At 36.1% G+C, this 14,636-nt stretch overlaps 2 protein-coding genes and 1 long non-coding RNA gene across 4 annotated transcripts; 1 reads left to right on the top strand and 2 right to left on the bottom strand.

Moving 5' to 3' along the window:
- Positions 139-803, bottom strand: LOC109133120. Its single transcript, XR_002038210.1, has 3 exons — positions 687-803; positions 504-603; positions 139-416 (listed from the first exon to the last, which is right to left on the bottom strand). It is a non-coding gene; the product is annotated as an uncharacterized LOC109133120 (long non-coding RNA).
- LOC104789590 lies at positions 1,783-3,460 on the bottom strand. Its single transcript, XM_019245378.1, has 2 exons — positions 1,934-3,460; positions 1,783-1,857 (listed from the first exon to the last, which is right to left on the bottom strand). Exons 1-2 carry the CDS (start codon positions 3,458-3,460, stop codon positions 1,783-1,785), a joined length of 1,602 nt encoding a protein of 533 aa, XP_019100923.1.
- Positions 4,710-8,599, top strand: LOC104787605 (NAC domain-containing protein 86). 2 transcript variants are annotated; one of them, XM_010513212.2, is made up of 7 exons: positions 4,710-5,238; positions 6,270-6,547; positions 6,640-6,972; positions 7,075-7,446; positions 7,542-7,626; positions 7,743-8,109; positions 8,191-8,599. In XM_010513212.2, the coding sequence occupies exons 1-7, from the start codon at positions 5,082-5,084 to the stop codon at positions 8,402-8,404; spliced, it is 1,806 nt and encodes a 601-aa protein (XP_010511514.1). In that variant the 5' UTR covers positions 4,710-5,081; the 3' UTR covers positions 8,405-8,599. The 2 variants fall into 2 exon arrangements, with proteins under 2 accessions (XP_010511514.1, XP_010511513.1); XM_010513211.2 differs by having other exon boundaries at positions 7,743-8,599.

The following is a 14,636-nucleotide window of genomic DNA, read 5'->3' as shown; positions in this document are numbered from 1 at the left end:
AATATTTAGTGAAAAGAAACTTAACCTAAAATAAAAGGTTCGTAATTTCGGTATTTTCTTGACGGAAGCACGTCTACGATGCCTCCATTTGTCATGCGGATACCTTTGCCAACCGTTGGGTCAAACCAGTCACAGTAGAAAAGTGTTATCTTTAGGTTAATAATGCCAGGATACTCGAGCTCGATTATGTTTTCAACGGTCCCAAAAAAATCATCCTCCGTAGATGCTTCAGAATAATTTTGCCCTCGGACACATACCCCATAATTCATTGTCTTTTTCGTCTGCCCGTGTTCACGCGTGTGAAACATGTAACCTCTGGTAAAATACATGGGCCACGACTTGACTTTGTTTTCTGGACCATCAACCAATTCATGAACCCATGGAGGAAAACTTTGGATATGTTTCATTGTAGACACCTACAGAAGAAATAAATATAAATTTGTCGGAAGTGAACCCATTCATTAAAATATTTTTTTTATATTAAACTATTTACCTATACTTACATATTGGCAAACCCAATCGCTAAAATCTTCATCTCTTTTCGATGTGACTTCATCATCAGTGAGTTCTGGATATTCATACCGAATTTGATCGTCCAACACACTGTTTTTCCCAACATATAGAAGACAATTAATCCATAAATATATTGAAGAGAAATTGCTATAAAAATAATCTGAAACATATACCTCTCTAGGGGACGAAAGTAATCACAATTCCGCAATACATATGCATGTGCGCATTTTTGATCTTTATCAGACAGCCAAAACTCTGTAACTTGGCCACTAGGACGACCGATTTGAGTGAATATATCTGGTAGGGGTACTAGATATACAGGAACCTCACCCGCATCATATCGCAATGACCTGAAAAATATTTAAAACTTTAAGTAGCCTTACATGTTAATTTAAAAGACCATTATATATTATAATGTAAGTATGAAATACCTCCTTCTACTAGCTGTAGAAATGGTTGAAGCAAAGTAGTGTTCTGAGAAGTATGATATCTCATCATTAATATATGATTGAACGATTGATCCCGCTGGATATCTTTTGTTCTTCGCCTTCCCTTTCAAGCGTTTGAAAAACCTTTCGAAGGGATACATCCACCTATACTGGACTGGACCACCAAGTTCGGCTTCGTATGGTAGGTGTACAGGAAGGTGCTCCATGACATCAAAGAACGAAGGTGGGAATATTTTCTCCAAATTGCACAAAATCATCACAATATTCGCTTTCAGGACTTGGACATGACTTATCTCCAATGATCGACTGCATAAGTCACGGAAAAATGATCCAATCCCTACAATATATAAATAAAATCATTAATTAATTTGACATATATATAAAATTAAATTGCTATATATAGATATCAAATTTTTACCTGATATTGCAAGATGGACGTCACGTGGTAACAACTCTGCAAACACAAATGGAAGCAATCGTTCCATAAAGACATGGCAATCATGGCTTTTCATTCCTGAAAACTTTCCATCCTTGATGTCTGCACAACTAGCTAAATCAGCTACATACCCATCTGGAAATTTAACATCTTCTTTGACCCATTGAAGTAGGCTTTTTTTCCCTTTCGCACTCAATCTCCAAATAGGAAAAGGAGCTCTCCCACCAGCATCAACATGCAATTGACTTCGATCACAAAATCTTGCAACATCCAATCGGGACCTCACATTGTCTTTTGATCTGTCTTTCACATTCATAACAGTGTACATGAGATTATCGAGAATATTTTTCTCAATATGCATCACATCAAGATTGTGTCGTAAGTTTAGATCGGTCCAATACGGGATCTTCCACAAGATGCTTTCTTTGTGCCAATTATGCCAACTTCCATAACCATCCACTTTATTTTCATGCCCATTTCCTCCGCAGTCAGAAGTCTTTGGCGGCTCGGCATTTCTTATACGCTCATGTAAGACCTGTTCACCCGTCAAATATTGCGGTGGATAGTCGTTCACTGCGTGTTTGCCTTTGAGAAAGTGTTTTTTATCCTTTCGCATTGGATGATTAGCAGGAAGAAATCTCCTGTGGCAATCAAACCAACATGTCTTCCTACCAGCTGGCAATTGAAATGCATTTGTATCGTCCATACAAATTGGGCAAGCTAATCTTCCGTGTGTTGTCCATCCTGACAACATGCCATATGCTGGGAAATCGCTGATAGTCCACAAAAGGACAGCTTTAAGGTTGAAATTTTGATCTAAGGACACATCATATGCCTCCACTCCATTATACCATAACTCTGTTAACTCATCGACCAATGGTTGGAGAAAAACGTCAAGACTAGCTCGTGGATGATTCGGTCCTGAATTCAAAATCGTCAGAAACAAATACTCTGTGTTCATGCACATCCCAGGAGGCAAGTTGTATGGAGTCAATATCACTGGCCATAATGAATGGTGTTTCGACATCCCAAAAGGATTGAAACCATCTGTACATAATCCAAGATAAACATTGCGCGGTTCTGCTGCAAATGAGGGATGCAATTGCTGAAAATTCTTCCACTCAGCCGCATCTGAAGGATGACACATTAATCCCTCCTTAGAGCTGTGCTCAGCGTGCCATCTCATAAAAGCTGCAGTCTTCTCAGATTGGTACATTCTCTTCAGTCTTTCCGCAATCGGTAAATACCACATCTTACTGAACGGTATTCTTGTTCTTCCTTCACTAGCCTTATACCTTGGTTTGCCGCAGAACTTGCAATGCTCCAACTTCTCATCATCTTTCCAAAAGAGCATACAGTTATCTATACATACATCATATGTACGACACGGTAATCCTAGCTTTCGCATCAAAGTCTCCGTCTCATAGTATGAACCGGTTGCCTGATTACCCTCTGGTAAATACTCCGTAAACAGTCCTGTCCATGAATCCATACAATTTTCAGACAAATTGTAGTCGACCTTATTGTTCATGAACCGAGCTGCCAACGATAACTGCGACTGCCCTTCCCGACATCCATCATACAGTGGCGTGTTTGCAGCAGCTAGCATATCATAAAACCGTTTTGCTTCTTGGGTGGGTTGTTCATGAACATGATCATTTCCACTTTCATGTTCATGATACTCGTTATATGGTACAGAACCATGAAATGCATCATTCACCATCCCAGCATATATATTCTCCCCATCAAATCCTATTGGTGCACTAGCACTAGCATAATCTGTATTATTAGCATAATGACTACTAGTTCCCTCCCCAACAACATCATAATCTTCACCATGTTCATACCATACATAATAGTTAGGCATAAACCCCCTACTTAGCAAATGATTCGAAACAGAGGCAGCTTTCAAAGACTTCGAATTGTGACATACTACACAAGGGCAGTAAAACCTACCTCTGCTATTTTGTGCATGGCTACAGGCAAAATCGATGAACTCTTCCACACCCGCCGAATAATCCGATGAGATATGATTAGTGAACGGATCGATTCGATTGTACATCCATGCTCTTGAAGGATTGTTTCACATTATTATTATTTTTTTTTCTCTCTCTTTTTTTTTCTTCCTCTAGATTTTTTTTTTCTTCCTCACGTTTTTTTTTTGGTTTCTTTCTCCCGTTTTTTTTCTCTTTAGAGTCGATGTAAATGAAAGAAGAAGTGGTGGCATATATATAAGAGAAATTTTGCCACTGTTTTGCGACTATTATAGAAAGAGTCACAAAATTTCAGTTCACCTAACACACTTTAAGCACGTTTTTTGCCGACATGGTGCGACTCTTTTGCGACCGTTGTCAATGTAGTCGCAAAAGTTGAGTATAATATCTTCCACATTCTCAACGTTTTTTTCCGACATGCAGCGACGACTTTGCTACTAAATAATACTCCAAAAAGTCGTTGCAAATAAGTCTCTATTTTGCGACTTATTTGCGACGGCACTCACGTACCAAAATTGCAGTTGCAAAGTAGTCACAAAATGCATCTTGTTTTGCGACGAAATAACATCAGTTACAAAAGAGTATGTACTCGGTCGCAAAGGTGAGACGTTTTTGTGGCTGTACTGTTTCGTCGTAAATTTGTGACGGTTTTACTTCCGTATTTTGTATGGTCGTTAATCGGTATTAAAATAGTCGCAAAACCGTCGCAAATATTTGCGACTAAACAATCAGTCACAAATGGTAGTCGCAAATGGCATGTTTTCTTGTAGTGATTATTCAAATGCATAGTTGTTGCATAGTTGCATAGTTGTTGTTCACGGCATAGGTACGGTCGTACGAAGATTCGAAGCTTGGTGGAGGAGAAGAAAAAGGTGCCCGCGGGCATGCCAGCGTCTTTGTTCGGACGCGGACATGTCCGTTTGACATCTCTAGGCAAGAACAATACTAGTGGTGAACCCAACATTTTTTCATGATTTTACGAGGAATAAACAGATGATGGAAAATAAAATAAGAAAACACACACAAATAAAATAAATAAAAAAGGAGAAAAAAGAAAAGTGCTAAATTTTACTGTGATAGTGAAATCGTCAAAATCTGTGGGATAATACACATGCAAGCAAACTCCAATTGAACCAAATCTCAAAATGTCAAAAGATAATGAATTGAAGGTCTTCTGCCTGATGCATAATCTTACGTACATAAACTTAACTTTATAGACTAACCACTTTAAGTTTATAAAGTTATATATGGTCTTGGCTTGATATTTAAATTGACTTGATATTTAAAATTTTCCAATATTAAGGAAGATGATACTAGAAAAAGCTTAATAAGAACGGAACTGAGAATCAAATTTACACGGAAATATATAAACACATTAAAGTAAAAAGAAAAGTTAAAGACTTAAAGTGGAAGAAGATATGTTGTGGGGTTTGCAATTGGCAACCGACCCTAAATGCTTTTTGTGGCTTCTTTTACATAATTTTAATCTCTTTTTGTCTTTCTTACAATTCCATCACTGATCGATCGAATTCAAACCCTTATGTTACGCCTCTTTCTTATATAACTCTCGCTTTATATTCACACTCTTTCTTCTCCTTCTCCTCCTTTTTCTCTCTCAAGTTCTATATATTTATGTTCATATTTGTCTCTTCAATCATTTGGTTCTAGCTAAAACATTAGGAAGTGTATATGGCTCCTGTTTCAATGCCTCCTGGTTTCCGGTTTCATCCAACAGACGAAGAGCTTGTCATATATTACCTCAAGCGAAAGATTAATGGTCGAACGATCGAGTTAGAGATAATACCCGAGATTGATCTTTACAAATGCGAACCTTGGGATTTACCCGGTATATTTCTCTCTTTCTTTTTATATTGTTCTCATCATATGCAAACCCATCATTTTTCTTGTCATCCACATTTACCATCGAGGAAGGTATAAGTTTCTTATCCTTTAGGAAAAAAAAAAGGTATAAGTTTATGATTCTGCATCGTCTATACATCAAGCTGTTATGTCTTATGTTCAAATTAAATGAGACAATATATATACATATATATATATAAAGAAAGAGAGAAATATGTATATATATATATGTATATATATAAAATATAGCAACCTAGAAGACGTCTATCTTGTTTTCTTCTAAGTATTTATGTCAGAATCATTTAATTGATACGTTTCTTGTAAGATCAATTCTTTTGTACGTTAATTAGGATAACGAATTACACATTTATTTCTAAAAACTACATACAGTAATGTGAAACTACCTTTTGAAGGGTAACCCTAGAGAGAAGAGACACTTGACCTCTTTTTTGTTTTTTGGACAATACAGTTGATGTCTTTTTTTCTATTTCAAATATATATGTTCTTTTCTTTTTCTACTTTTTTTCCTAACGTACACTATAATTTTTTAGTTTATTTTAACATATTTTACGTACCAAGTTATGTATCTCTAGGACACGCATCGAACTTAGCATCCAACGTGAATGCTTTATGAACTAAATCTATATATAATAACGATCCCAACTTTATCTTAGAATAAAATTTAAATGGACCCACCCTCATCTTTATTCTTTAAAAGGATTGTAATAAAACCGAGAGATGCGGTGATAAGTGATACTAATGAGACAAATTCGGAAGACCGAGTCAAAAAAGTTACGAAGATTAAAAAAAAAAAAGTAACTCATAATTTCACATATGCTTTAGGGCTTTGGAAGCTTCTCATTCACCTTCACCTTCGTCACCTTCAATGTTTTCTTGATTTCCTTATCTTTTGGATTCTCATGTCATGTTATTTAAGTAGTATATACAAATTAATGTTGGATAAACCTAATTACAGAGTTCTCTTAATCATGTGATCCTTGTTTGCTAAAATTGCAGGGAAGTCCTTGCTGCCAAGTAAAGACCTAGAATGGTTTTTCTTCAGTCCTCGAGACCGGAAATATCCAAACGGATCAAGAACAAACCGGGCGACAAAAGCCGGTTACTGGAAAGCCACCGGGAAAGATCGTAAAGTGAATTCACATTCGCGGACGGTTGGAACAAAGAAAACGTTAGTATATTACCGAGGAAGAGCGCCTCATGGCTCACGTACCGATTGGGTCATGCATGAATACCGTCTTGAAGAGCAAGAATGTGAATCTAAATCCGGCATACAAGTAACCATACGTCAAAGTTAATAATTATTTTTAAAGTGTTTTTCTTAATTATTATATTAATTACCAAGTATATATGATCAACATTATTCCAGGATGCATATGCACTTTGTCGAGTGTTCAAGAAGAGTGGTTTAACCAACAAGATAGAAGAAAAACAACACCATGTCATGAAGAACAAAGCGACGACTAGTGAACAATCTACTTCTAGTACTTGTTTGTATTCCGATGGAATGTATGAAAACCTAGAAAACTCGGAATATCCAATCTCACCCGATACAGGAGGCTTAACTCAACTTGGTAATATCTCATCGACGTCAGATATAGAAACAATAGAAAACAAATGGAGTCAGTTTATGTCGCATGATACATCCTTCAACTTCCCAGCTCAATCTCAATATGGAACAATCTCATATCCTCCGACAAAGGTAAATTTAAGTTATCTTGAAAAATCAAAATTTACGTTGTGGATATGTAAACTTTTATTTTCAAACTAATCTTTAATTATTTCAATGCTCCTCATATAATAGGTCGAGATAGAGTTAGAATGTGCAAGACTACAGAATCGTATGTTGCCAACGGTGCCACCACTATATGTAGAAGATCTCACACACGGAGAATATTTGGGAAACAATGTAGCTAATGATACAGATGAAATGTTAAGCAAGATCATAGCATTGGCTCAAGCCTCCCACGAGCCACGGAATAGTCTTGACTCGTGGGATGGTGGTTCTGCTTCTGGAACCTTCAATGGAGACTTTAATTATTCCGGAGAAAAGCTCGCATGCGTACATGCGAACATGAAGGCAGTAGATATGCAAGACCATTATGGGAGGTTTAAGGAAGAAAGGCTTGTTGAAAACTTGAGATGGGTAGGGGCATCAAGCAAGGAACTAGAAAAGGTAGTGGTAATTCAATATATTTAAGTGCAAAATATTTTATATGTGACTAGTGTTATCAAAAATAACTTTATGTTTGATCTTGTTTCAAATTTCAGAGCTTCATTGAAGAACACTCAACGGTAGTTCCTATAGAAGATATTTGGAGCTATCATAGAGACACTCAAGAACACGAAAATCAAGGTAGCTTTAGTTTTTTTTGCTTTTTTTTTTGTTTAAAAAAATATCTTGATTTGAGTTTATCTTATTAATTTTAGTGTCCTTTATTTATTTATTTTAGTCATTTGTATTTTTTGAAGATCTTATGGACGTTAACAACAACAATGGAGATGTGGATGATGCTTTTACACTTGAGTTCTCAGAAAACGAACATAATGAGAATCTTTTGAACAAGACCGATCATGACACAACGAGTTCACCACGTTTTGACGTGGTTAAGAAAGTTGAGGTTAGCCATGGACTGTTTGTTACAACTCGTCAGGTAACCAATACATTCTTTCAACAGATTGTACCATCGCAAACCGTTATTGTTCATATAAATCCAACGGGAGTCAATGAATGCTGTCATAACGTGACATCAAAAGAGACGGATCGTGTCCGTGAAAAAATAAATCCTCAAACCAACGGAGTAGTCTCAACATTCCTCGGACAATGGAGAAAACTCGCGTATGTTTTTGGTTTTATTCCTATGCTTCTATTGATGCGTTGTGTTCATCAAAGAGGTTACACTAACAAAAACCAAAGCAGTGAAAGGTACTCGACGCAGCCTAAGATAGGAGATTGTAACAATCCGGGCACAATACTCATGATGGAAAATGGTGTCGAGAGAAGAAAAATTTGGAAGAAGGAAAAAGGCAGAGTTGATGAACGAGGTTTGTGGGTTCAAGATAGTTTCTTGTTGAAGAAGTTGGGACTTTCCCTTGCTATCATCTTAGCTGTTTCTACCATAAGTCTTATTTGAGTATTGAAGTCATATATGCCTTTGCCCTTTTTCTGTTGTACTCCCATTTGCCTAGCTAGGTCATATTTTTCTCTTTTGTTTTTCCCATTTCTCTAAACCGAACTGAATTTCTTCGAATTATATGTGGTTCTTTTCTGTTTCTGTATTAAGTAATATGACCTCTCCAGCTGAACGATCAATCTTTTGTTTCTTTTCCTTTGTTTATGTATGATTATATCTGAGCAGATTCATGCCAAATACATGAATAGATTGGGACGTCAACGATTGCAGTATTTATTCACTATACAATTTAAAATATGTGAGNGTATTTTTTTTTTTTTTTTTTTTTGTACAAAAAATAGTTTTCTTAACAAATATAGTTTTTGTAGAAAAAATAGTTTTCTTAACAAATATAATATATCTTACATTCCACAAGTTCCAATTGGTCAGACTCATAATGTGAAGAAAATGTTTCAATAAGAAAAACAGGTCATTTTGTGTTTGATTCTTAAGAGGTAGATTAGAGGGAAAATAGCTAAACCTCAACTATTTACCAAACACTTTTTTATACCTAAACTTTAATACCCAGCAAATAATAACCTGAACTGTATTAAAATTCAAATTTGCTATCTAAACTATATAAAATGTTGTCAATTCCAACCTCTGTTCGAACAGTGTTAAATCAGAGTGCGATGATGTTGAGTCAGACGGTCCGTGACTTCAACGTAGCACTGGGACTGACCAAAACTACGTCGTTTTTTGATCATTTTTGGGTATTTTGTAGCAAGAAATGACCAAAAATGAAGTCTCACAACCCACCCGAAAACAGATTCCAAAACTCTATTTTTTGTCAAATGTTTTGTTTCTTGCCACAACACACCTAAAAGTGACCAAAACAACTTAGTTTTGGTCATTCCCAGTGCCATGTGGATGCCACAGATCGTCTGACTCAACACCGTTAAACTTTGATTTAACACTGTTCGAACAAAGGTTGAAATTGACAATATTTTATATAGTTTAGGTACCAAATTTTAATTTTAATACAGTTCAAGTTGTTATTTGCAGGGTGTTAACGTTTAGGTAAAAAAAGCATTTGGCAAATAGTTGGGATTGACTTTGGCCATTTTCCCGGTAGAATAGATTATGAGACTTGGGAATTGACCAAATTTACAACAGTTTTTTTTCCTTACTGCTACAGTGCCAGAGAAAAAGAAGATTCAATCATGTGTGGTGGATACTCCAAATTTTCAGTCACATGATATGATATTGATCACCATGGTTTGTGATTTCGTTTTTGACTACTCAATACACGAAATGACATTGACAGTAAAAATGCAATTGTTTATATCACCAAAAAATAACCCGCGCAGTGCGCGAGTACTCATCTAGTACATATAATAATTGACTACTAAAAAAATTAAAAATAATAATAATATGAATATATGTCAAATAAATTAAATAACAAAGATAAAAAATTAATACGATTTACAATAAAACATGATCTCGCGCGAGGCGCGGGTCCTCTACCTAGTTAGTTCATTATTGAGACTAAGAGCTATCCCTTCTAGAACATTTATATGACAGTTATCAATGAGACTTCGTATGTGATGAGAATAAAGTTATCCATGATAGATTATTTGGAATTAAAATTGTCTCATAAAGTTTATATTGATAAAGTTCTTGAGAGAATTAGTAAGATGACGTGTTCTTCTAGTATTGCTATCTGTAAAAAAATGTTTTTGAGATACCTAAAAGAAACAAATGAATATATGTTCATATAAAGAAAATCAACACATACACAGATGATTGAAGTTTCTAACTCAGATTTTTGGTGGATATCTTGTTGATCTAAGATACTACATTTCGGCTATATGAATCTCATTAATAAAGGTGTCATATAAAGGAAGAGCCTGCAGTTGTAGTTTCTTTATAATTCCAATTTAGAGGCTGAGTATGTGATATATAACGAAGATTATATTAAGAAAGTATGATTGCATAAATGTCTTTGAGTTTAAGACCTTGAATATTGTTAACAAGTGTTTAACTCTTTATTTGAAAATCAAAGATGTAGTTTTCTTTTATACAAGTATGACATGAAATGTAGAGGATCCAAGTATATGAACATTAAGGTTGTGTATGTCATCAAATTAAAGTAAGTGTCAAAAGGGGAATGAATGTCAACTAATAGATAGGCACTTAAGTTACGGTTGCAAACATAATTATGAAAGGAATACCTTCAAGGACTTTTAACAAGCATGTTGAAAGTATAAGTCTTGAGGAAATCTCTTAGTTACATTGTGCGCTTATTATGATTGGCCTATATTTTGACATTTAATTGAGCTCTCTTATGATTTTTATATCTTTAAATTTTGTTCCCAATGCGCACACACATTTTTTCTTGTTGGATCTATGATAACAGAATGAGTCTTTATTCAAAGACATTAAAGGGAATATTATGATAACTCCTACTCATGTTATGGTCTAAGTAATACAATAGTCAATGTAGTAGTAATTGGAAGGGATCATGATATGCTGCTGCCATGACTCCCATTGATTACTAGGTTAGCCAAGACACTTAGGATGATCAAATGAAAGAAATTAAGTTATAACATATTATACCGGCTTTATGTTTTCTAAAATAAAACATTAATGAATTTTACTAACAACCAAGTGGGAGACTCTAAGGAATAATTTATATATATTATGTGGTCTTATAGTTATCCGTTTTAACGAAATAATGTTATTTTATAATATATATTTGGTAAAAAATTAAATTAGTAACAAAGAAGTTTTTTCTAATCAATTTCTACTTTGATGGCCGGTTGAGATTAAATCTTAAGGAAACCCTAAAGAGTAATTAGGTTTTCTCTCCGCCTATAAATATATTTCTTTAGTTCATCATAAAGACATCCAGAAAGAATATCAGAAAGATAACACATATAAAGAATAAGTTTATAGGCAAGGGGAGAAAACCTAATCACCTAACTAAAAAATTAGGACTTTTTTGAATTTGTTCGTCAAAAAATCTCTACTACAATGAATGGTGTCACTCTGCTAACCTACTTTATAATTATGTCATGTGATTAATCATGTTGATTTAAAGATCTCAGGGTTCATGTAAATTACACTTACATGAGATTATGTTTCTTATCAAAAAAATTATTAACCAATGGTTCAAACCGAAAAAGAAATGTCTAGAAAGTGTTATCTCAAAAATCATGTAAATGCTCGAAATTAAACTGTTGGGAATCTTAGGATCATTAATTAATTGATTCATATAAGAAAAAGCTGTTTCAAGTTGGTATCAGATCTCTTACAATTGTAGAGCAGATTGAATGGGTGTTCAGAATGGTTTATGAATTTAATTGGTGAATTATTTTCCTAATGCTTGAGACATGATGTTTGGACTGTTGATATATTGTAATTGGTTATGTGGTAGTTAATCAATTGTGTGTGGCCTAGACTTTTAAAATCATCCTCTTCGAGCCTTCAGTGAAATTCCCAGTAAGTATTTTTGTTATGTTGTTGGTTGTGTAATTTCTTAGCTTATGTTATTGATAGTGCAGATGGTTGGAGAGTTGAAGTTTATGGACGTGAACGTGGTCATGACCGTGGGCGAGGTCGAGCTGTTGAGGCTGAGGAGAGAGTGCCCCAAACTACCATGATTTAGCAGGTCGTGGGTTTGCATGGGAATCTAGAAGGGTACGTTATTGTGGCCGGTGGAGGTGCCGATGGAACCGAGGGAGACGGTGGGGTTGATATCGGTGCTAGTTTGGTTGGCGGTGCTGGCTCCTGGGTGGAAAATCTGCAACACGGTTAGTCCCAGGGCCTGGATGATTAGCTGGTGGACCTACTAACGTTTTTGTTGGAGCGATTACCAAGAGCGGTACCAGTGCAGGCTCCAGTTGTGCCACCTGTGACGGGAGTGCAGGTTAGGGCTGTAGTTGCTGACGGGCTCCCTTCCTATCTCAGGATAATGGAGTAGTTGCAAAGAATCGGTACGGGTTTCAGTAACCACTCATCAACAACATCAATAAGCCTGTTAAATATAATGATTATCTCAACCCTGGGCTAAACCTGTTACAGCTCCCACACCTAGAACTCCAACACCACCGGAACCCACACGGCCACTCAAGTCAAATTAGCACTAATATCATCCTCGCTGGCTCTCACACCGCCTTCCAAACCGTCCCCATTAGCACCTCCACTTGTCACTTTTACAAACCCTTCCTGATGCGCATGCGAACCTTCGACCTGATCCATGGTGTTACTCTAGGCCACACTCTCGTCAGTCTCGGAGGGCTCCTCCTCGTCCACAACACGACTTCCGCGACCCCGACCATGACCACGACCTCCAGCTCCTCTAGCCATCTGCGCTCCCAAGAACAAAAACTAAGAACGATAAACCACCACAAAACAAAACACACAACTTACCATATAATCTCATCGAATAATCTCATTAAAATCATGAAGAGGTTGATTTTAGAACTCCATGCCACACACACTTGATTAATTACCACATAATTAATTAAATCATTTAATGGTTCACATCAAGCACATGCAATAGGAAAATAATTAAACCAATTAGTTAATTTCCTAACCATTCTAAATGAAGCATGAAGACTTTTGGTGAACAAGGCTAGTCTGTAAGACACTGGGAGAAGTTGTGCGCATGAAGTAACGAACGTGGAATTATAATGATGTGGCGAATTATATTTGGCAATTTGGAATATTGGAGTTTCCTTTATTGTTTAGCAAGATATCATCAGATCAAATAAAAAGAAGATTTGGGGTTATCTTAAATTAGGAAAGTATGTTAGCCAACGTGATATGTTAGCTATCTATATATATTTGTATTGAGGCTTAAGGTTTTTCTTGAGCCGTATAGAAAAAGTAGAAGCCAAGCGAATAAGCTTTTAGGGTTCTTAACAAGTTTTGGTTAGATTAAAAATTGGTCAGTGATAAGTCATGTTGACTGTGTGTAAATCTGATTAAACATATCTTGTAAGATTGTTTAAGTAATTCTTAATAAGAAAAGAGGTTCTTTTCAATATTGGCTACATCTTCGTTTTTACAATTGGTATCAGAGCAGTCAACCGACAAGAGCTCTATACTCGCCACAGGTTGAGATCTTGAGATAATGATGCAGTCAGGTAATGAGTTGTTGATGCTTCAAAGGGGTGTGATCTTGGATGAACAAGGCTATGGTTGCTGGAAGGTGCGCATGGTTCAGCTGATTCGAAATCTAGGTGAGGATGCTTGGACGACAGTGGAAGAAGGATGGGAACCTCCCTATGAGAAGACCGAAGCTGGTGACAAGATCACTAAACCTAAGGCACGCTGGACGGTAGAAGAAAAGAATTTGTCTAAATATAATGCTAGGGCACTTAATGCAATATTTGGTGCTATTGATGATGATGACTTTAAGCTTGTTCAAGGTTGTGAATCAACTAAAGATGCTTGGGACATTCTGCAGAAGACTCATGAAGGAAACTCAAAAGTCAAAAGAACGAGATTAGACCAACTTGCATCACAATTTGAAGTCTTAAGGATTGATCCAAAAGAGACAATTTCTCAGTTCAGTGCAAAATTGAGTACTATTGCTAATGAAGCAAAGAATCTTGGTAAGACCTATAAGGATACCAAGCTGGTTAAGAAGTTGCTTAGATGTCTACCTTCTAAGTATGCAGCTCATAAAGCAGTCATGATAGTATCTAGCAACACAGACACCTTGAAGTTTGAGGATCTCATTGGTATGCTAAAATCAGAGGAGATGGAAGTTGCTGAAGAACTAAGAATTCATGGTAAAGGAATTGCATTCAAGGGAGATGACATGAGTGATCAGTTGCAAGAGATAAAAGATAACATGTCCTTGATGGCAAAAAACTTTAGAAAAGCTCTCAAACGTGTGGAAAAAGGACAGGGACGAGAATTAGCTTGCTGGAATCGAAGTGCTCCAGAGAGGTCTTGTTCTAGGCCAAATATATCTGAAAAAGAAAAAGCTAATCCGAGAAAAGAGATTCAGTGTTTTGAATGTGGTGGTTTTGGTCATTATAAACCAGAGTGTCCAATGGTTAAGCGCAAGGAGATGAAGTGCTTTGAATGTAAAGGGATTGGACAATTAAAATCTGAATGCCCAAACATGGTGAAAGGAAATAATAAGGCATATGTTAGCTTTAGTGATTCAGAATCAGAGAGTGATGGGGATGAAGAAGAAGGAAGAATGTTGAATCTTTTTGCATACAGTGCTAAA

This window comes from Camelina sativa, chromosome 5, assembly GCF_000633955.1.
Source record: "Camelina sativa cultivar DH55 chromosome 5, Cs, whole genome shotgun sequence".
NCBI lineage: Eukaryota > Viridiplantae > Streptophyta > Magnoliopsida > Brassicales > Brassicaceae > Camelina > Camelina sativa.
This window is presented reverse-complemented; position numbering and strand designations above follow the sequence as displayed.

Bases quoted from the DNA above. Each gene is read 5' to 3' on its own strand.
- LOC104789590 (XM_019245378.1), bottom strand. From the start codon at position 3,460: ATGTACAATCGAATCGATCCGTTCACTAATCATATCTCATCGGATTAT. The intron at 1,858-1,933 runs GTCTTACATGAG...ATGAAAATAAAG, and splicing joins AATATTTGACGGGTGAACAG to TGGATGGTTATGGAAGTTGG.
- LOC104787605 (XM_010513211.2), top strand. From the start codon at position 5,082: ATGGCTCCTGTTTCAATGCCTCCTGGTTTCCGGTTTCATCCAACAGAC. The intron at 6,973-7,074 runs GTAAATTTAAGT...CTCATATAATAG, and splicing joins TCTCATATCCTCCGACAAAG to GTCGAGATAGAGTTAGAATG. The intron at 7,447-7,541 runs GTAGTGGTAATT...TTCAAATTTCAG, and splicing joins CAAGCAAGGAACTAGAAAAG to AGCTTCATTGAAGAACACTC.